The sequence below is a fragment of the Nycticebus coucang genome, chromosome 8 (genome assembly GCF_027406575.1).
Source record: "Nycticebus coucang isolate mNycCou1 chromosome 8, mNycCou1.pri, whole genome shotgun sequence".
NCBI lineage: Eukaryota > Metazoa > Chordata > Mammalia > Primates > Lorisidae > Nycticebus > Nycticebus coucang.
In genome coordinates, this window is record NC_069787.1 from 73,908,385 (window position 1) to 73,931,992 (window position 23,608).

A 23,608-nucleotide genomic window follows, 5' to 3' on the forward strand; every position below is an offset into this window, starting at 1 on the left:
ATGACTGAATCCATTAGGAAATTGAAAGATAAGCTAAAAGATACAGAACCAACTCATAATTATAAGTTACTGATTTGGTAACATACATTATGATTTTACATTTGAGCATTTTCAACAACACATTTATATGAGACTACAACTTTTCACAGCTGGTGATAGATAGCCAAATAATTTAATAATGATATATACCACACCTTTTCTTGGAGAGTAAAAGTTTTAAGCATGTGGTTTATGTTTAATACCAAATTTCCCTAGCATTTTTTCTTTTCTTTCTTTTTCTATATTCCCTTTACATTTGTACTAAATAATTCTTAGATACATTATAATATTTGTATAACATGTTATGGGAATGTTTAAAATTTAATAAAGTTTTAGAGAGGCAGAGAGAAAATAGTATTACTTGTTTTTTGTTTTTTTTTTTATTTAACAAAATACTATTGAGTGTGGGTAATGCCCAGAAGACTGGTATATTTTTTTCTTAGATTTCACTCTAGCACTTTGATATGTCATCAATGATTCCTTTTATCTTGAATTTTTGATTGGCATTTGGAGTAACTATTATGCCATTCAGGTAATTTTTTAAGTTTTTTTTTTTCACCTTATTGCATCTTTCTAACATATTGATTGATAGGAAGGTAGCCTGGTATCATGGAAACACTAGTGGGCTTCGTAAGTGACTTTTAGTTCCAAGCCTTGCTCTGCCCCTGTTATTTGCTATGCATGTTTAGGCAGGTCACTTAACCTCTTGGAACTTTTGCTTCCTCTTTTACAAAGTGGGAAAACTAATATTTACCTTTCAGGATGCTGTAAATATTGAATGGATTGATACATGCAGCATACCTAATCCAGTGTGTGGTGCCCAGTACGGGCTTATCAAATGAGCTGCTCTTACCTCTCTACTAGTTCCAGGGGCTGCTACTCCAGATCACCAGAGGGATTTTACTCCTGTCACATTCACGATGGGACTCACTGACCTGCTCTATTTCACTTGATAGAGCTCATTTTCTTTAAAGTCTTCATTTCTTTAGCTGTTAACATACTCTTCCAGTGTTTCAAGCTCAAAAGCCTATTGAGGCTAGCCAAGTCATTTTAGTGAGTGAAGCTGAGTTCATGCAAAAACAAACAAACAAACAAAAAAAAAAAACAAATAAAAACCCGGAAAGTTGTTAATATTTGTCATGAACATAGCCATGTCACATACATATATATGACATTGGAGACTGTATTTCAGAGAGATTTTCAGGGCAATAATAATTCTATTTCTGCCTAAATGTTAGGCAGACAGAACAAGAGGTGGTGCCTTTAGCAGCCTGGAATTATGGATGCTGTCTAGACAGGGCAGCGCTATTCACCTCCAGGTGGCTACTGCCACATGGGCAAACAAACCCTGGCTGAGTTCACCTTCCAATATTTGAAAATGAGAGGAATATTTGAATTTTTATGTGAGATTTTCCTATATTTGAACACTGGGCCCAGCTTGTCCCCAAAGCTCCCAGTTTGTGACTCTGGACCAAGGTTTTTCTGGTTCTCCTCAGACCTATGAGGCCATTCTGTCTTCTTTTCTTTCACGGGCTGCTAAGCCAGGGTTTCATTTTTAATACCTTGTTCCGTATGATGTTCTTAATCAATCTCATCTGTTTTTGTGGTTTAAAACCCTGCTTTCTCCACTGAGAACCCCTAAATTGAAGTCCCCAAAGCTAACCTCATCTTAGAATTTTAGTCTCATTTTCCAACTACTTGATAAATATCTCCATGTAAATCTCCCTCAAACATGTCCAAGGCAATGTCACCCAAACTAATCTCATGAGCTTCTCTGAGCTTTCTCCCAATGGAAACCTCTTCCTCTTGGATGTTCTTGATCCCTGTTACCTTTCAAGTCAATGCCACGACCATTTGCCCAGGACCTAACCATAGATCTATGACTCAACCTAGACCCTTTCGTTCTCCATCACCACCATATATAATTACTTTTCAAGTCCTACCAATTTTATCTCATAGACATTTGCCAAATGCCCTCCTTCACATTTCTAGAGTCCCTGCCCTGCCTTATTTCACTATTTGTAATATTCTCCTAACTGCCCTTCCTGCTTTCAATTTCAATTTGTCCCAGTCCATTCTCCCCAGAGAGTCAATCTAAAACTATCTGTATCTTTCTCATACCCAGAACTTTCCCAGGTTTTCAGACATCTGAGCTTACTGAAATTCTGTAAAATGAAGTGTGAGCACTGATAAATCAAGAGTAAGATAGGGACCGTAACTCCAGAAACAGATGGGAGCTAAGAGCAGAGTGGACAGGTCAATCTGGAATAGACAGTGATCAGGGCTGATGGAAGCTGGAGCTATATTATGATTTTTAATTTTTTGAAGGGGTACCCTGGGCCACAGGCTAAGTCCCACTCTCTTTTTCTAAAATCCCTGCCTAAAGGAATTATATTAAGCCAAAGTTCCTTTTTTTCTGCTCACAAAAGCAGACATATCTTATTACCCATGATCCCAAATTTTGAAATGCAAGCCATGTAGTTTCATTAAACTTTCTCTTAAAATTTTCCACCTTAACTATTTATTGTTCAATTTTCTAACTATTTTTAAACTAAACACAATCTATAGGCCTTGTAAACATGAATTTTTTGTACTTAGCTGTAATTGTTTTATTCCAGGACTCTGGTGACCTCAAAAGATTTTTCTAGATTTTTTGCTTTTGTTTATTTTTTGTCACAATATTCCCATGATGGAACCAAAGCCCCATTATCCATAATTTCTTATCACTTTATTGTAAGCTTTAGCAGAAACCACTGGAGATTTTACTGTGTTATGAGAACCTCTAAATTGCATGACATTCTTGTTTTACAAGTTTCTTATCTCCTTTTCATTTGTTCAGGAGATGGTCACCAGTGGCTAACAGCATCAATAGACTCTATTGAAAGGAAAAAAAATGTTTTTGTTCTCCAGTCTCCTTATCTATAGTTCAGCTTGTGTTCTGTCAGCCACTAGTGAGCTCTGACATCATTGGATTCCCATGGTGTAACCATAGCCACTCACAAAAATAACCTTGTAATTGAACTCCATTTGTTCATCACAGTTTGCTAGTATATTTTTAATCATGCCTCTTCTTTACTGCTCTAAAATTCTGATGATATCAGATAAAAATCCTGAATTATTCACTTTACTTAGATATTACCCTTTTTCCCATTATTAGGTATAAATGTAAGTATTAAAACGGAGAATTATAAGAAGCAAAGTTAAATAGATTCCTGATTCATAAAATACTTTTATAAATGAATGGTAATAAGTATATCTCCGAAAATGTTTTTTTGTGGGGGGAGGGGGCAAAACTTACCAGTAATTAAAACACACAAATATAAAAAAAGAATATATAGATAAAAATGAAAATGTAATAGTTTTTGAAAAAATTGGTTTAGTTTTATTATAACATAAAAGACCTTTAAAGTAATCTTACAATATAAATAATAAATGAATAGGTCTTAAGTGAAAGTCTCAAACAATTTATTTGCAAATATTAACTTTTGCTGTTTAAAATAAATGAATAAAATAGAAACATAAGAGAAAATCAGTAAAAAGAGTACCAAAGAACATTAACAGTGAGTTGGTGAAGGATAAAGTAGAATACCAGTGAGCACATGAAAAAAATTTAATCCAATAAATAAAAACAGCAATTTTATCAAATATACTCACACATACATGCACACACACACATTCCATTAAATAAGGTTGTCAAAATATGGTGCATACTCCTGGTAAAACTGTAGGAAAATACGCATTCTCAAACACTGATTTCTTAATAAGAAGACTCTAAATTTGTGTAAGTATCAGTTGAATAGCAAGGTAGGTAGTCAAGACATTTCAAAACACCTGTTAACTGACCAACTAGCTATCATGTTGAAAAGTTAATCTAGAGAAATATTCTGAAATAACAGAAAAGGCTTTCTACCTCAGAAATGTTTGGCACAATGTCCTTTGTAATGTCTAATATAAAACAATGTATAAATAAACCATAATCCATCCATAAAGCAGAATGGAATGCAGCATGGAATTGTAAGAGTATAAAATAATCAGGAGAAAGGGTTATTTATAATGTTGAATCAAATAAAGCTGTATGTAAATTTTCATGTGTGGAGTACAATATCAACTAGGAACAAATATTTATAATATAAGGCTGTGGAGAAATACAAAACAAGTGTGACTATTTCTAAGCGATGGGATAAGGAGTAATTTCTGTTTTAATCATACTTTTCTATTCTCTATAGCCATTCAACAATGAACATTATTTGCTTTAGTATTTATTTTAAAAATGTTATAAAATGACTGGTGGCACGGTTCAAAAATTAGCCTTTGTTTGTTTGTTTTGAGTGGTAAATGTGTGTGATTGCAGTTCTTAAAAAGGTACTAGAAATTAACACTTCTATTAATAAAACATTGGGAGACTTTAAAAAATGGTTCTCTTTTTCTAGAGTGGGGGATGATAATCAACTCACTAGTTCACATACCTGATGCTAGAAGTAAAGCAACTCAGAAGTCTGGTTTATTTGCATTTGAATCTTTTGATCGTGTTTGCTCTTGCTGCATAAAGTGCCTTGTGATGTTCAAGTTCTAATTTGTCTTCTCATATGCCATTTACTCACGAAAGAGTGATTAACATTATCCTTTGTGTCAAGGAGATGAAAGTGAGAAATTTGTGATAGTCCAAAAGTTGTCCAGTGAGGGGAAAAATGAAATTTGGGGATTTTAGCTTTTTTAGCTTTTAAAATGGAAAAATAAAAAGGTTATATAAATGGAATAAGGGTCACATAAGAATATATATATTGGCAGTTTATTTGAATGTAAACAATACCGGGTCCCTTTTATACAACTGACCCAACAGGAGTTGGGACAAAATTAGAATTTTCCATTTTTAGAAGGGGGACCTAAGGCCACTCTCCTTTTTAAAATCCCTGGCTAAAAAAAAAAAAAAAAAAATTGTATTAAGCCAAACCTTTCATCTTCAAACAAGCTTTTATACTTTGCCCTATATAACCCCCAATTTTGAAATGACTGCCATGTAGTTTAATTAAGCTTTCTTTAGAACACCTCCCATGTCAGGACACTTGGGATAGAGACAGCAATCATCTGCTCAGTAGATTCTATTCTATGTATCTCACTCCCACAATTATGGCACATACAGCTCCTTGGCCTTGAACAGAACGTAACCACCAATATACCTCACCAACAACCACTGGGATCAGAGTTGGAGCTGAGAGATTAATGATGAAATTTTAGCTTCAAAACTCATTAGCCTCCACAGAATGATAATATGTAACCTTTTTCTTGTATCTCTTTTAAATTTTAATTCTTTCTTTTGTTCTCCAGGATTTTGTTCCATAACATGGTCTGGGCCCCCATTCCGTTGGGCTGCCTTGTAGAACTCTTGTGTCAGCCACCGGAGATGATATTTTTACACTGATTCCTTTGGGAAAGAACAAACACACACTGTGGAAAATAACAATGTTCTGGCACAAACTGTACTGTCTCAGCAGTGCTCACGGGTCCTAACAACAAGCCCAGTATGTTAGTAATGGGGACCACGGTATCACCTATAGATAGACCAGGGGTCATAATGCCTTGACTGCTTGAAGGCAGCAGGGCTCTCAACCATAGAACACACAGTGGGCCCTTCCAAGTTTTAGAACTATGATTCTATTTTATTTTCTTTTGTACTTCATTGCATTCTTTCTCATGCTCTTTTCATTCAAAGATTCAATCACAAGACAGGATTATGATACTCCACCAGCTGTTGTGTCAGGTAGGAAAATTCTAATTCCTTTAAGACTGGATTGGAGGGGAGAGATGGAGGTTGCCTGGTTTTCTCCGAAACTCTTTAAAGCAGTGATTCTCAACAGGGGTGGGTGTAGGGCATTTGAATTTCACTTTGGAAGGGGGCATATGTAGCTCAGAAAAAATATTTTTAATAGTACAATACAGTTTTATGTCTGCAAAATGAAATACATTCTTTTTAAATAAAACATAAAATCTCAAAGATACTTTGTCTATCAAGGATACACAGAAAATAAAGTCCATGTTCTGTGTGTCAGTGATTCCCTGTGTTAGACAAGAGGTCTTCGGAATTTCTGACAAGAGAGAGAAAAATTTTGTTTAGCAAAAGAAGGCACAGATGAATAAAAAATAGTTTGAGAAGCACTGCTTTAGAGACCAGAATTCTTCTGAAATTGGAAAATTATCACATTTTGCTTGCTCAGCACCCAGCATAGTGTCTGACACATAGTAGGTGCTCAATATAATTGTTTGTTGAATGAATCAAAACTTCAAATTTGTTCCAAAAATGATGTTTTGGATATTGAAAGAGAAGCTGACATTGTTCCATTTGTACAACAAAGTGGCGTGGGTTGATTTGAGAACATATTAACATCTTAATTATAATTAGCCATATTTAAGTTGTTGCATAAAACAAAATGGTGAAGTTTGTAATAGGGTATATGTATGTGAAGAGGTGGGTTTTTATTTTGGACTGCACAGATCTTCTTATACTTTCACCTTAATTATAAATTTTGATTTCTCGCAGAGAGGAAAATGGGCACAATTTTCATTTTTGTTTTTTTTTTAACTAAAATAAAACATTGGCAATCTGAAGACCTTGAACTCTTTGATCCTTTGGTGTGTTAGATGGCAAGGGCATGCAATAGAAATGAAGAAGGGAGCTGGAAAGACAGAGCAAGAAAGAAAGGCTGGAAATAGGCCCAAAGATCTAAAGAGGCACTTGAGTCTGGCAATCCGATGGCAGTTTTCAAGCAGAGATCATCTTGCTTGAGGCCAGTCTGCTTGCTTAATCCAGCATGTCTGAAGGGTTATCCTTTTCTAATGCCTTATGGACTTGTTTTGATTTGTTCATAGCTGAATAGTCATCTCGGAACTTCAATTAAGAATGTCCCAATGATTTAGCTTTCAGCTATGAAACTGTGAACTCAATATCTCTATAAATTGTCACTAATTAAAATATCACCTATCTTTTCTCATAGCTTAATGTGCTTGTTTCATTTAGGATACCTAACTCCTGGGAAGAGACTTTTTAATGTATACATCTTCTACTTCATTTAACACGTAGCATTTTTGTTGCACAAGAAGCATCTACTCTTGATAATTTACCAATATTTAAAATAATCAAAGTCACAAGGAACTTTACTTCAAATAGGTTTTCTGATTTTATCTTTAAAACAATGAAACAAAAAAGCAATGAAAACATCAAAATACTTACTAGATATCAGTCATGTGTCAGGCTCTACACAAATCAATTAAGGCAGAATATCCGGCTGAAAAATCTAAGCTTGGTAGTTCTCATCTGATTCCACAGACAAGAGCCACTGACAATTCTTGAGCATATAAATGACTTGCTGAAAGTAGTATTTTAGGAAACTTAATCTGGAAGCTTTGTGTGTATTTGAGGAAGAAATAAGAATCACATAGAGTAGCTAGAAAGCCCAAATCTGATGTACTTTCTTTATAATAAAAAAAAAATTGTGCCTTATAGAGTACAAAGGAAAGGTTCAATATATAGTTGATATGAAAAATAACATTTTTGGTGATTTAACTATTAGTTTCTCCTTCTAAAATTTGATTTGTGGTTTGATATGTTAAAAATTTTCACAAACTTACTTTGTCTACCCATAGATAGAAATGCACTTCCCTTTGTAGAATGTTTATTAATTGATTGGTGAAACAACTTCAGAGACTTTTAAACAATTAAATATCTTTTCTCCAGCATTTGACCATATCAGGGAAGAGAAATAGGCAAGAGTGTTGTTACTTATCTTTTCCAAATTGTCTAAGATGCCAATATTGGAGAACACAAATAATCAATTTTTGTCAGCATAGGAGCCAATTAAATTGCTGTAATTTATTAGAGTTCTGCTTGATAAATTATAGAGACATGACCCAACCTAATTTCATTCAATCAATATTTCAAAATTTATTGAACAACTTCTGAGTGCTATATTCAAGAACTGTGGATACAAAGATAAGTGAAAAATAAACCACTGGTAAAAAAAATCATGGCTTAATGATGTTGTTGGTATTTGTGATGTTAAATGAATAAAGAGCAGAGAAATAAAAATTTAGAAAGAAGATTTGAATATATGGTTGTAAAATAAATTCTGAGCTGGATTTGGAAGAAAGACCAAGTTATACAAGACAGAGAAGGTGTATTAGGCAAAAATGAAAAAGAATGTGTAAACACTTGGAGACAGGAAAAAGTATGGTATTTTTAGGTGATAGCAAGTCACTTGGTATTTTGGGGGAAAATACCACTACATCATACACTAAACCTAGGTCAGCATGCATTTGATTTGTGGAAGGGACCCTTTGTTTTTGAGATGTGTCATCTTGTTCTTTTATTCATTTAATAATATTTATTGGAAGCCTATCTGGTAGTCATCACTGTGCTAAATTCTGGAGGGTGCAACTTCCTCCTAATTTAGGGTATAGTTAGGAAGTTAGATATAAACAAGTTATTATAACACAATGTCGTAAGTGTTTCAATATGAACAGTTTTTTTTTTTTTTTTTTTGAGACAGGGTCTCATTATGTCGCCCTTGGTAGAGTGCTATCGCATCACAGCTCACAGCAATCTCCAACTATTGGGCTTAAGTGATTCTCTTGCCTCCGCCTCCCAAGTAGCTGGACTACAGGCTCCCGCCACAACACCAGGCTATTTTTTGGTTGCGGAGGTCATTGTTGTTTTTAGCTGGCCGGGGCCGGGTTTGAATCCTCCAGCCTCAGTGTATGCGGCTGGCACCATAACCACTGTGCTACGGGTGCTGAGCCAAAATATCATGATATTTAATTTTATAAACTCTTTAATAAGTTGCCCGAGTTCATGACTAACTTGTCATTTAATACTTATAGAAACTTGGGAAAATTACTTATCTTCTCTTAAGTTTAGATTACTCATATGGGGAGATAATAATAATTAGCTAATAAGGTTGTTGTAAGCATTAGGTAAGTTAAGATGCAGAACCTGCTTAGAACAGATCCTGGCAAAAAAAAATAACTGCTCAGGGCAGTGCCTGTGGCTCAAGGAGTAGGGCGCCGGTCCCATATGCTGGAGGTGGCAGGTTCAAACCCAGCCCCGGCCAAAAAAATCCACACAAAAAAAATAAATAACTGCTCAAATGTTATGAGCCACAACTGTGCTAATTATTATAGGTACAAGGTACTATGGTTTTATAGAGAAAGAACAGCTAACATATACTAGGAAAGGTCAGAGGAAGAATTCCAGAGGAAGAAATCTCACAATATAAACATTAAGACACATGGGAATTAGCTATATAAAAAACAAATGAGAAGAGTTTCAGACCAAGGGATGGCATGTGTGAAGACTCACGGAAGCAAGGTGTGGCAATATTAGTGAACAAAAAATGGTTAAGTAATACAAGGGTATATATAGAAAAATGAGGAATCAAGAAAACAAACCTGGAGAAACAAATTAGCTGAACAGTATCACTAGATAATGGCAACTTGAACACTATCTTGACGGCAAAAGAAAGACATTAAAAGGTTTTAAGTTAGAGAATGACATGATCATTCTTTCCATTGAAAAGAGGCAAAATAGGGGGACTAAAACTCAAGAATTCAAGCAATAAATCTTGGTGGCATATACCCAACTTGTAGAAATGTGAATGGATGTTTGACGTGTTTATAACATAATAAGGAGGTAGAACACACAAGACCTGGTGACTGATTAAATGCTAGAATAAAAGGAGAGAGAAGTCAAGGTAGCTCTTAAGTTTCTAGCAACTCAATAGCCTAAGGTGCCACTTACTGGGATCTGAACCACAGGAAGGAGAATCTGGTGTGTCTGGAAAAAGACTGATTTCAGTTTCAAATATGTTTTCGATAACTATCATGCACCCAGGTGGAGATGTTTAATAGGTGTTTGGATGTGCATATCTGAGCTCAGAAGATCTCTTACATGGAGGTGGATTTTGGAGTTACTATCACATATCTAAGTCAATGTCATCCAGAGAAATGTCCTTAAAAGCAAGAGAGGGAGAATGAACCTTGACACTAAAAATGGGCACAAAAGGAGCCTAAAATAAAGATTAGAAAAGATAACTATCAACATAGAAGGAAAACCAAGAGTACCAGTTTTCAAAGAAAACAAAGTCTAGAGCAGTGATTCTCAACCTATGGGTCGCGACTCCTTTGGGGTCGCAGGGGTCACCTAAATACATCCTGCATATCAGATATTTACGTTATGATTCACAGCAGTAGTAAAATTACAGTTATGAAGTAGCAATGAAAATAATTTTATGGTGGGGGGTCACCACAACATGAGAAACTGTATTAAAGGGTCTCAGTGTTAGGAAGGTTGAGAGCCACTGGTCTAGAGAGTGTTACTAAAGAGATGCCTGTCTAGTAACATGAGTCTTGAAAACTAACATTGGAGTTATACACTAGTGAATTTGATGGTGCAACCTTAGATGGAAGGGCAAAGACAGTGAATTATATTTAGGGAAAGAGATGTCACAAGTATAGTAAACTCAACAAACTTGACTTTGAAGAGGAGTGGAGAAGATGGAAACAGAAAAAAATAGGTATTGAAAATGATTGAGTTATTGATTTGTTTTTAATATGGGAAATACTTGATACTGGTGGGAAGAAGCCAGGAGGGGTTTCTAAAGTTTGAAAACATAATCCATGAGGAAGTCCAGGACAAAGTCCATGAGGAAGCTAGTATCTGTTCAAGGAATGTGGGAGGACAGGAGGAAGGGACAGTGTGCTCACATGTGTATGTAAGTGTGAAAATGTGGGAAGAAGACATCAAAGGATTTCCCACATGGTAAATATTAATAATATTTATATGTAAAGTAGTAAATGACATCATCTCCTGAAAGTGAGTGGGAGATGGCATGTTAATGACTTAGGGATAACTGAAATGTATTAAATAGTGGAGTGAGAAGATCGACTAGAAATCTCTAGAAATTTAAGGGGTGGTATTGGAATTTCATGTGAAGCTATAAACTATGGATTTTTGAGATATTAATCTGTGAGGATGTTTGATTTTCTACAGTAATGATTGGTAGTCAAGAAGTCAGGTTGAATTAATGCAAGGTTAAGGATTTACTGAGTGAAGTGAGAAAAAGGGCAGTGTTCATCAATGATATTGGCAAGAAAGTAATTGAGTAGCAAAGTGGTTTCAAGGAAGAAAATAAAAACAGAAGGCATTGGGGGATGGGATATAGGAAGAAAGCAGAAAACATAGAGACTAGAGGTGTCAGTGAATTGTACAGAGTGGTCTGAAGTGAAATGCCTGGATTTAAGATTTCAGATAATGAACTATTTCTTGGCAAAGTTTCTGTCTTATAAGCAGGTGACCGAAGTGTACTTGAGGAGAGGGTAACTGAAGTTAAGGGATTCAAGCAATAGGAACATAAGAAGCTGCTATTTAAGTGGAGTATTTTTGCATATCTGGATTTTTCTTTTTTGCCATTAGTAAATGATGTATAGCTGAAAAGATAGTTTTGCTTAGGAAGAGCCTGAGGCAAATATTTGTTTCAATAGTGAATTTATAAAAATATGATTTGTGAATAAAGAGCTAAAGCAAGACTGATAATATCCAAAAGAACGTGGCCGAAGCTTGGAGAAATGAAAGTCTCCAGTTTCTTTGACTGGAGTCACTTCTCCTTGCCTGCATCGCCACTATACCTTCCTCAGCTCATTTCAAGGACAGAGGACCAATGGCTGAAACAGCTCTCCCAATTTTTACACAGAATCCGGAGTTGGCTCTCTTTTTAATGTTTATATTCCATAACACTTGTAAGTCCTTAAAAAATCCACCTATTTTAAGCAAATTTTAATGATAAAATATGTAAACAAACACTAAAATATAATTATTTAAAATTTCAGGTTAATGGGAGGGTACAAACAACTAGTTGCAATATTTGCATTTCTTGGGTAGAGTCCCTCTTGTAGTTGTGTCCCAGTAACGACACAGTTGGGACACACTGTGTTAGATTTTATGAAGCACATATAAAAACTGCAGATAATGCGTAGTCAAATTTTTACCTCAGTTGTTTTGAGCTTAATTTCCTTGAAGGGCAGCAGCATGAAATGAAGCAAAATACTACTAACCCCCAAGAACAAAAGTAGAATCATAATATATCCTCATATTCAAAAGCTTAGACTTCAGAATTTACATATGAGTTTGAAAAAAATATGAAAAATAGAGCTCAAAACTGCATTGAACAAAACTCCATAGAACTTCTGGAACATACATTCATTTTCTGCCATATTCTTTTACACAGCTAAAATAGGTAGAAACAATAAATGTAATCAGTATAACTTCACAATGAGATTTCACATTAAAAATACATATTAGCCACAATATACTGTTTGAAGTTCTTAGTCATCATATTTCTGTCCATGAAGTTATGCTCTAAGAATAAAGTTCTTCATAGGGGCACTTGCCCCAATTGAGATAAAATTTGCTGTTTAAAACATAATGCAGTTTTTCACATTATTCTTGCTAGTCAATAATAAAAGTTTACACTGGAAAGCCTCATCAATTTGGAATTGGTGATAGTCAACCAAAAATTTAGTTGAAGCCAATCAGTAGGTTGTTTCTTCTTGGGTAAGAATTACTTTATAAAATTATACCATATCTTTTGGGGAAGGGAAAGGAGAATATTTAAGCTATATCAAAGAACAAAATCATTTTTCAAACTCTAAGTAACATTTGTTTTCATGGATACCATGAACTAATTAAAAATAATTTCCATGTCTTAACTTGAAATTAGGTCAGTTAGTGCCTCTGATTAGCAACAATTAGTCATTAAGTTGTACTTACACGAAAAGACCCGAGGAGTTGTAAGTGTTCCCACAAGCCACACCTAAAAATCGGTTTACTTTCTTTGTTCAAGTACTGGGCATTTATGTTCATTTCAAAATTGCATTTCTTTAAATGTACTAATTAATTGATTTTTTTTTCTTTTTAACAGGTTTTTATAAGGGAAAATTTGCTCTACTTCTTATTCACTTAACTAATACTAACATAGCTCCTTAAACAGTGCTATAAGGAACCAGGGCTAGATGGTAACGCATCTAGAATAGTAGATGTGTTCCTTGCTTTCAAAGAACAGAACATATCACAACAAAGGACAGGGTCATAAAGAATTATTACATAATACAGCATGTGACAGATATCATAGGAATGATCTATAATGCAGGCCTTTGTACATGATATCGGTGTAAGTATTTGACAAGTAAGCATGTTGGTGCTGAATTATTGTGTTCCTGCTGGTGCATTTATTTTATTCACTAAATTATAAAAATGGAATCCTTAAAACTTTTCCATGGGACCACAATTTTTACGGATCTATTCAAGCAATTTGTCCTCAAGGGAGCTTAGGCAAAAAGGCTGTTCTGATATGTAAACATTGCTGACATCAGCCCACTTGATTTTTTTAGGAGGTCAGATAGGAAAATGCAGAACTGCATGCCTTATCTTCTAATCCAGCAAGCTTTTTCTATAAAGGTTCAGATAGTAAATACTTTTGGCTTTGCAAGCCATGTAGTCTAAGTCACAGCTACTCAACTTTGCCATTGTAGCATTCATGCAAATGAATGATCATAGTTATGTTCCTTTACAGTTTGATTTACAAAAATGGGCAGCGAGCTGGATTTGGTCTGTGAGCTGTAGTTTGCCTACTCCTGCTCTAATCTATTTATTTTCATGGGTAGCAGCAGTCTCTGAATTACAGACATCTGACTTATGTACTACTTGCACTTACAAACAGAGGCTATCAAAGGTAATAGGCAAATGTTCCTGTTCCAACTTATATATACATTCGACTTAAGAAAAACCTACAGAACCTATCTAGGTTATAACCTGGGGACTGCCTGCATGCCATACTAAATAGTGTCACTGTCAGTCTTTATACATAATATGCAAGAAGTGTGTTAAAGTTAGTAATTTTGTGATAAAATTTTATAGAAAGGCAGATAAAATGTCTGAAAGTCAGAGATGGCAGAGATTGAGACAAAGGTAGTGAGAGACATTTTGATTTGTACAGAATGATTTATTATAGCATTGATGAATTAAAACCCTTAAGTATATATTTTTTTCACACTTTCATCTCAAGTAGGTCTTGTGGGACTGATTTATATAGACCAGCAACAGGGGATCACCAGCCAGGAAAATCAAATGTATATTCTGTTTAATATCCTCTTTGCAGCCTTTAAAATCCTGTACATTTAGAAATTTAGAGAGAAGGTGAGAAATACACAATCTCCAAAGATTTGTAGCAAAAATATATTTTACACCTTTGTTATACAACATGGGCTTGTTTCATTGTTGCTGTTGTTGATTCATGCTCAGTGAAATTATTATTTTTTTATGAAGTCATATATACATAGATCATGAATACATTTATGCCTTTGTGGGATTCAATGTGCTGTTCTATTTCCCCTTGGGTAACTGCTTCTCTAAGTGCTGTATTCTGCTTTGCACTCTGATGGGGAAGGAAAGTTTTCCTGGTCTCTTCTGAAGACTACACTGCAGAAAACAAGCCCGGGATGGTTAGGTCAGAGCAAAATGCCTCTTGGCTGATGCAACACACACATTGAATTAAAAGGCAGCCCCCTCAAATGCCCACTGCAATAGAATTCCAGTGGCAGCAACTGACTGAGAAGACACCGCAGCAGCGGCATGGCGTAACCTCAGTACCTCGGATACCTACAGAAGGCAGAGCCTACGTACTAGGCAACAGAGCCATTTCAAGACAACAAAAAAATTTTAAAGTAAACTGATCGTGTGTTCACGAATCAGCACAGCTGATGCTGACATCACATGATTACCTTTTTAAATTGACAGCACAAAGTAGGCCCTGAGGCTCCTGCTAAAGAATACAGCTGTGAATTGACTATTATTCAGCCCCCCTCAGAGGCAAGCTGGAGATGTCAGATTCTGGAGCGATACTGCTGCAATATCCAGATACGTTAACATTTCTCTATAATTCTGTTAAATTAGCTTATCAGAAAGTAAAATGCCCGAACCACGCGATTATACATTCCTATCGAGATGCTTCCTCGGGGTTAAAATTTAATGATTTAACCTCTTCTTTTTTTTAGAGAGATGGTATGTGAACAGAAGCATTTAAACAATGTCATTGGCTTTTTTGAAATGCCAATGTAGACATAATTGTCTGTCATTTTACTCAATTTGCCTTATATAAAGAAGCAAACGATGAAATTGAGCATTGAATTTGGTGCCCTGGCAAGTATCTCTCTCGAGATGAATGGATATGCCTCTCTTGAAAAGACAATGTGAAATATACGACTTATTCTATTTCCCTTTTGGCCTTAGTCATCTGAATAATTGGCATTTGGTAGGGTACATTGCAAATGTTCCTGGTAGCATATTTTCTTTATTGCTCTCAGGTGTTTGTTGATTTGCTGGTGTTCTTAATTGTGCTTCTTAATCTAGTACTTAATTTTATAAATCCACCACAAATTTAACTTGAAAGTGCTAAAGATCTAATTCCTATAGTAAAAACAAAATGAAGACATGCTAACAGGCTAAGGGAAGTGTGTGCACTAAAAGTGTCAGTGGAGAAATAAAATGAAAGATGATTTTGAATATGCATGTATTATGTATTTTTTTTTTTTTAATTCTTCATCAGGCACTGTTTTTATTCATTCGCACTCATGCAACTTTGAATAGGAAAAAGTGTGGTATAAAAAGTAGAAATAACTTTCAGAGTCAAAACAGTATATGTGATTCCTGAGATAAATACTTATAATTATTTAACCTTGAAAGTTACTTAAATTTTCTGAAGCCTTTTTTTGTCTTCTCCTTAAGAGCACGAAATACATTATACCTTTTTATGTATAAACAACAATAATATAAGGATTAATTGAGATGGCATATCCAAAGTACCTATTAAGTGCCCAACTCATAATAGACGTTAAATAATTGGGCTTCCTTTCTGCTTCATGTCTCTGAATTCAGAAAAATATGTTAGGACTTTTTGAAGATCACTAGCATTATTTTATGACTCATTGACTGAACCAAAGGAGTGTTTTAAAATAGAGCTTCCAAAGCCAGTATCTAAAAATAGAAGGACCCCTCTGGGCATGGTAGCAGCTCAGTCCTATAATCCTAGCACTCTGGGAGACCATGACCAGCAGATTGATTGAGCTCAGGAGTTGAAGACCAGCCTGAACAAGAGTGAGACCCATCTGTACTAAAAATACAAAAAATAGCTAGGTATTGTGGTAGACGTCTGCAGTTCCAGCTACTCAGGAGGCTGAGGCAAGAGGATTGCTTGAGCCCAAGAGTTTGAGGTTGCTGTGAGCTATGATGATGTCACGGTGCTCTACCCAAGGTGACAGACTGAGATTCTGTCTCAAAAAGTAAAAATAAAGCAAATTTAAATTGAATTAAATTAAAATAGAAGAAATATTAAGAGAATTCATTACATATCTCCCCTATTGGCTGAACTATTATAATATTAGTGGCTGAATTAATGTAATAAATGAATTCTATTTTATAACAACATTGAAAATAATATTCAGAATGTACAGTGAAAAGAAGGTGACAAAAATGTACAATCCTTATAATTTTGAATCCTAAGACAGTAACATGAAAAAATTTAGAAAGAAATTCATAGAATGATTATTATATATGTTTCCAATTTTTGGAAACAGCGTTTAAAGATATAAAATTTTAGGGAGCTATTTATATACCAGGAAAATGTGACTACATTAATATGAGGATGACCATAAAGATAAAATATAAGCTACTTTTATCATTTTTCACATTGACATCACATTTCAAATGGTATATTTTGTTCCTTACATGAAGCAATTGGAACAACCTGAAATCTTCCTAGTATATGTCATGTGAAGTTTCTGGTTCCTTGTGGTTTATGGAATTGATAGAACATATTTCAAATTGGGACCATATACTTTAATAGGACCATATATTTAATATATTTTACATACTAACTCTAACTTCTACAAGTTGACTCTGTTATATGTATGTGTAATTATATATACATAATTACATAATTATGCATACATATATAATTTCGCTTCAGACAAAATCTCCTCCTGTTGGAGATAACTTGTTTCCCCAAGCTGTATATCACAAAATATTTATCCCTACCAAAATCAAGCTGATGTCATTCCAAAGTGCAGTTGCCATCCAAGATATGGCTTATTCTTCCTTCTTTTCTTTCACTCTTTTATTCATTTTGGTAATGTAAAATATATCACTAAGAGTATGTTATTTTTTATCAGGCCAGTCCCTATTTTTTACTTCTTTGAACCATACATAATGTTGCATTCATCGTCAATTATCTTTGATTAATTTTTGGTTGAAAAGCCATCAGCTACCTTGCTACTATATACTGGAACTATAATCACTTCTTATCAAGTTTCCTTAAAAATGGAAACCACAAAGTTGATCAAATTTTTTAAGCCAATATTGCTCTTTGATTTACATGAAATGTACATACATGTATTTCAGTTGGCAGCAAACTATTTTCATTCAGAATGATGGGTTGCATGCCCTTATAAAGAATATATTAATCACTTTGTGAGTATTTTATGAGCCCAGCAGCCTGCTCCAGAGGCTTAGATCTGGGAAAGCTAGAACTCCAGATTCAGCAAATGTGAATTTCATTCATAATTGAGAAGTTATGTCAGCAAATAAAATATTCAGAATTGGTAAAAATCATTGAGATTTTTGAGAAACTTGTTCTGGGAGGTTAAAGCCTACTAGGCAAAGAAGACCAGATACCAATTAGAGTTAACTGGCTTGCTGACCCAAGGGAGAGTGTGCATCAGGTGAACCAAGGGCTCCTCAAAAGGGGAAATTTGGAAGGGCTTATTATAGGACTTGGGAAGGGCTTAAGCAAGTGACAGTTTATTTTGCTTTGGGTGCTAACATGAAGTGACGAGCAATTGAATGACTGGTTGTCTCAGTTATCCAGTAGAGAGGAACAAAGCAGGGCTGGAGCTGTCATTGGTAAAGATGCAGAGTCACTATGTGAGACAGAAGAGGGATGTACTGGATTGTGTTTAGGTTTGCAGAATGCCCTCGTCTGTCTTTTATCCACTGTAGTCATTGAGTGTTCTCATCTGATAATTGTTGTTAGTGTTTTAAAAATGTTTAATTGGCACAGCTATGATTTAATAAAAAAAAAATAAAAAAATAAAAGTGTTTAATTGAGAATGCTGTGACCTTGAAAATAGTTACCAGCTAATTAAAGTTTATTTGAAAGGTTTCCATAAATTTGTTTCCTTATCTCAAGGGCAATTATAATACTGTGTGACAAAAATATAACAGAATATTAAATGACCTTGATAAAATATAAATGAAAAGATGAACTAGGCCAAAATGGTGTCACATTCATCACATTTACTGAGTATATATGTGGAAGGTACTGGGAATTCAAAGCTACATTTACACATACAAAGGATACACTTAGTGCTTTACATGGACTGATTTGTAACCTTTGATCATCACAATCATTCTTTAAGGGAGTTTCTGTGTCTTCCACAAATTGAATTGGTTCTTTATAAGCTCAGCTGGACCCTCACTCATATTTATGCTCCTTCAGCTGTTTTAAACTTTTTGACCCTCTCATGTTCAAAACATGGGTCCCCCCATATATGATGACAAAACAGCTGTCTCCTCCTTTATGTGAAGATAAGTACCATATTTGATCTAATGTTTCCTTTTCACTTCAAGTGTTTGTTTCTTCATTCTTACCTTCCAGTTTTGTGAAGCCATAGTCCTCACTTTGTCAATGTTATCCCTTCTTCCTGTGTTCTTGACTTCATTTGTCTGAACTTGTTTTTATGGTCTTGCAGCATTGGCATTGATTACCCAGCCTTCATTCCAGATACATCTTCTCTAATATATACTTATTCATTGGTAACTTTGGGTTTAATAAAATGTGTAGACCCTTTTCATCTCAAGGTTTGCAGGGTGCTGGGCTTAAGACACGTGCTTTTCTTCATTCTCTTCCTCAGTTATGACATTTGCTTCTTCACCTTTAACTGTCATATGGATGACCTCCAAATCTTTATTAATCGTATCTTCTGTTTTGATTTTCATGCCAGTGTTTCCAATTACTCTTTAGATGTCCCTTTCCACTGCCAACACCCTTAGCTAGCTCATTGGTAATGCAAACTTTATATTCATAATTTAAGTCTTATTACCTATATTCTGAATCTAGTTTCTCCCACAGACTTCCCTAGAGTTCCAGTAAGCCTCTGTAAGTTTTATTTCTCTAAGCAACAATTTTAAAGTTGCATAGCTAGGATCATTATGGTCTTTTGACAGTGGCTGTAGGATTGCTCTCCTTTTTAGGGGAGAAACATATGATTTAATATTCAACTGAGCTTGGAGTAGAATAGGAAAACTCTTTTAACTTCTTGAGTCATTTTTCTTCCAGTCAGTTGTGCTTAAAACCTCTGAGGTATTTTGGCATACTCTATCCCACATGCAATCTTCCTTTTTTAATGTAGATTTTATTTCCACAATGTATTTTGAGTCTATTCTACACATTCCATTCTATTACCTTGGTCTAGGCTGGGTCCTTGTTAGCTTTTAATTTTATTATTGCAGTGTTTTCCAGATGTTAACACCTGGCCTTTTTCTTTCTTATGCATCCTTCAAACAAATGCCTGAATAAAGTTTGAGATTAGCATTTTAAAAACTTTATTTGGAAGGATATGGTCTTGATATAATTATCCCTACCATCTGATTACTGCCAAAAAGTAGGATACAGATCAGATTTCTGAATCTAAGGTTGTCTTTTCTAATAATAACCCTAGAACTTTTAACCAGTATATACTAGAAATTTTACAGTACTCAAAGCTGTGGTTAGTTTACAGACAGTGGTAAGCTTGCAGAGATTGTTCTACAACGAGGTGGGTGTTAGAACCACAGTGCGATGATTACACCTTGGTCTCTGTGTGAGAGCAGACCTAAAACTTTTCTGAAAAGAATATCATCCTTCCCCTAGTTAACCTCCAGATAACGGAGTTCATGTGTTAGAGAGAGTTAGGGAGTTCTTTTATTTATTTATTTATTTATTTATTTATTTTAGAGACAGAGTCTCACTGTACTGCCCTCGGGTAGAGTGCCATGACGTCACACAGCTCACAGCAACCTCTAACTCTTGGGCTTACGCGATTCTCCTGCCTCAGCCTCCCAAGCAGCTGGGACCACAGGCGCCCGCCACAGCGCCTGGCTATTTTTTGGTTGCAGTTTGGCCGGGGCTGGGTTTGAACCCGCCACCCTCAGCATATGGGGCCGGCGCCCTACTCACTGAGCCACAGGCACCGCCCCAGGGAGTTCTTTTAAATCAAGAGTTATCTCTTTTTTCTCCTCTGCCTTCACACAGTTAAACACTAATGAAGCTGATTAGCAAAAAATAATAATAAAGAAAAAAGTATCTGAATATTTTCATGATATCTGACACCACAGGTAAGCAAAAAAAGCATCCTGACAAAATCATCATGCACCCTGTGGGTCGCAAGTTGGATGCCTCTGAATTCTTCTTAGCCTTTTCCATTTGAGACTAACTGTCCTATCCATCTGGCCAACTCCTGCTGATGGTTAAAACATATGCACCTATGTGTAACCAGCTGCAAAGAAAGATACATTCCAAGTAACTGTCAAGAAGTATAACAATTCCAAGGTCACTACCACTCATACCTTTCAGAACCTTGACTACGAGAAATAACATTTTTGGAGGAACATTTGGATATTATACAGTATATATATTTTCCTTGGATATTCTAAATTATATCACTGGATTAAGCTGGGAAAGCTGTTTTACCTGGATGACTGTATCCCATTGGCCCCCTGAAAAATAGCTCCGTGAAGTATGCTTTGGCACAGTGCCGTTCACTTATGTTTGAAGGATGCGATAATAAACAGCCCTTGCAAACTTGCTTTGCTTACTTTAAGACTGTCATTCATTAGACTACACTGTGTCTGCTCCTTTCAGACTAACAGGAGAAATGTCTTTTTTGCCTTCATGTTGGGAATCATTCTCCTACACACCTACTTTATTTTCTTTCCTAATGGACACAGTGACCCGTGTAATTCATTGCTAACTGACTCCGATAACATTTTAATGGCAGTTATTTAATTAGCCCGCCTGCTGTCTTCATCTTACTTTCCTTCCTTTTGCCTCATTTTTCTCACTTCTTTGACACTATATTTTACATAACCTTGACAGCTGACTTAAATTCTCTTAGGGAGAAGGTGGGCTATAATCAAATAAACTATGGAAATGGAAACTGCTAATGTATTATTTTTCCACTAAGAATCACAACTCAAAGACTACAAGAATTAAGAAGGACTCATCAGCCTTGTGCTTGAGACCTGCCATGGTATAATCCTCAAGTTACTGTCTAAACTTTTTGTCGTCTTGTCTCCCTGACGACTCTTCTTTCACTGGTCAGTTATTTGTAGGGTGTGGTTGGCCGGGAGCATTTTCTTTTTTTCTTTTTTTTTTTAATTAAATCATAGCTGTGTACATTAATGTGATCATGGGGCACCATACCCTGGTTTCATACACCATTTGGCACATTTTTATCACACTGGTTAACATAGCCTTCCTGGCATTTTCTTAGTTATTGTGCTAAGACATTTACATTCCACATTTACTAAGTTTCACATGTACCCTTGTAAGATGCACCACAGGTGTAATCCCACCAATCTCCCTCCCTCTGTCCCCCTCCCCCCTCCCTCCCCTCACTTTCCCCCTTCCCTCTATTCTTAGGTTGTAACTGGGTTATAGCTTTCATGTGAAAGCCATAAATTAGTTTCATAGTAGGGCTGAGTACATTGGATACTTTTTCTTCCGTTCTTGAGATACTTTACTAAGAAGAATATGTTCCAGCTCCATCCATGTAAACATGAAAGAGGTAAAGTCTCCATCTTTCTTTAAGGCTGCCTAATATTCCGGTGTACATATACCACAATTTATTCATCCATTCATGGATCGATGGGCACTTGGGCTTTTTCCATGACTTAGCAATTATGAGTTGGGCTGCAATAAACATTCGGGTACAAATATCTTTGTTATGATGTGATTTTTGGTCTTCTGGGTATATGCATAGTAGAGGAATTATAGGATTGAATGGCAGATCTATTTTTAGATCTCTAAGAGTTCTCCAAACATCTTTCCAAAAGCAGTGTATTAATTTGCATTCCCACCAGCAGTATGGAAGTGTTCCCTTTTCTCCACATCCACGCCAACATCTCTGGTCTTGGGATTTTGTGATATAGGCTAATCTTACAGGAGTTAGATGATATCTCAAAGTAGTTTTGATTTTCATTTCTCTGATGATTAAAGATGATGAGCATTTTTTAATATGTCTGTAGGCAGTGCACCTGTCTTCTTCAGAGAATTTTCTCTTCAAGTCCCTTGCCCAGCCTGCGATGGGATCACTTGTTCTTTTCTTGCTTATACGTTTGAGTTCTCTGTGGATACTAGTTATTAAACCTTTGTCAGAGACATAACCTGCAAATATCTTCTCCCATTCTGAGGGCTGTTTGCTTGCTTTACTTACTGTGTTCTTGGCTGTGCAGAAGCTTTTTAGTTTGATCAGGTCCCAGTAGTGTATTTTTGAAGCTGCTTCAATTGCCCCGGGGGTCCTCCTCATAAAATACTCGCCCAGACCGATTTCTTCAAGGGTTTTCCCTGCACTCTCTTCTAGTATTTTTATAGTTTCATGTCTTAAGTTTAAATCTTTGATCCAGTGAGAGTCTATCTTAGTTAATGGTGAAAGGTGTGGGTCCAGTTTCAGTTTTCTGCAGGTTGCCAGCTAGTTCACCCAGCACCATTTGTTAAATAGGGAATCTTTTCCCCACTGAATGTTTTTAATTGGCTTGTCAAAGATTAAATAATGGTAAGTAGCTGGATTCTTCTCTTGGTTCTCTATTGTGTTCCAGACATCTACTTCTCTGTTTTTGTGTCAGTACCATGCTGTTTTGATCACTGTCGATTTGTAGTATAGTCTGAGGTCTGGTAGCGTGATTCCTTCTGCTTTGTTTTTATTGCTGGGTAATGTTTTGGCTATTCAAGGTTTTTCTGTTTCCATATAAAATGAAGTATTGTTTTTTCAAAATCTTTAAAGTATGACAGTGGAACTTTAATAGGGATTGCATTAAAATTATATATTGCTTTGGGTAGTATGGACATTTTAACAATGCTGATTCTACCCAGCCATGAGCATGGTATGTTTTTCCATTTGTTAACATTTTCAGCTATTTCTTTTCTTAGATTTTCATAGCTCTCTTTATAGAGATATTTCACGTCCTTTGTTAGATAAACTCAGAAATATTTCATCTTCTTTGGCACTACTGTGAATAGGATAGAGTCCTTAACTGTTTTTTCAACTTGGCTATTGTTGGTATATATAAAGACTACCGATTTATGAATGTTGATTTTGTAACCTGAGATGCTGCTGTATTCCTTGATCATTTTTAAGAGTTTTCTAGTAGAATCCCTGGTGTTTTCCAGATATACAATCATATCATCTGTGAAGAGTGAAAGTTTGATCTCTTCTG

The 23,608-nt window shown here is 35.5% G+C and overlaps 1 protein-coding gene across 10 annotated transcripts in view; it reads left to right on the plus strand.

Annotated features, from left to right (window-relative positions):
• RBMS3 (RNA binding motif single stranded interacting protein 3) overlaps positions 1-23,608 on the plus strand; it is a 793,177-nt gene that overhangs the window by 705,369 nt on the left and 64,200 nt on the right. For 8 of the 10 annotated variants that reach the window (XM_053599626.1, XM_053599630.1, XM_053599632.1 and 5 more), the window contains one exon: positions 5,750-5,797. The exons of the other annotated variants lie outside the window; for them this stretch is intronic. In XM_053599626.1, coding sequence (XP_053455601.1) covers positions 5,750-5,797 — 48 coding nt within the window. The remainder of the gene's footprint in view (positions 1-5,749; positions 5,798-23,608) is intronic. 10 annotated transcript variants of the gene reach the window in all.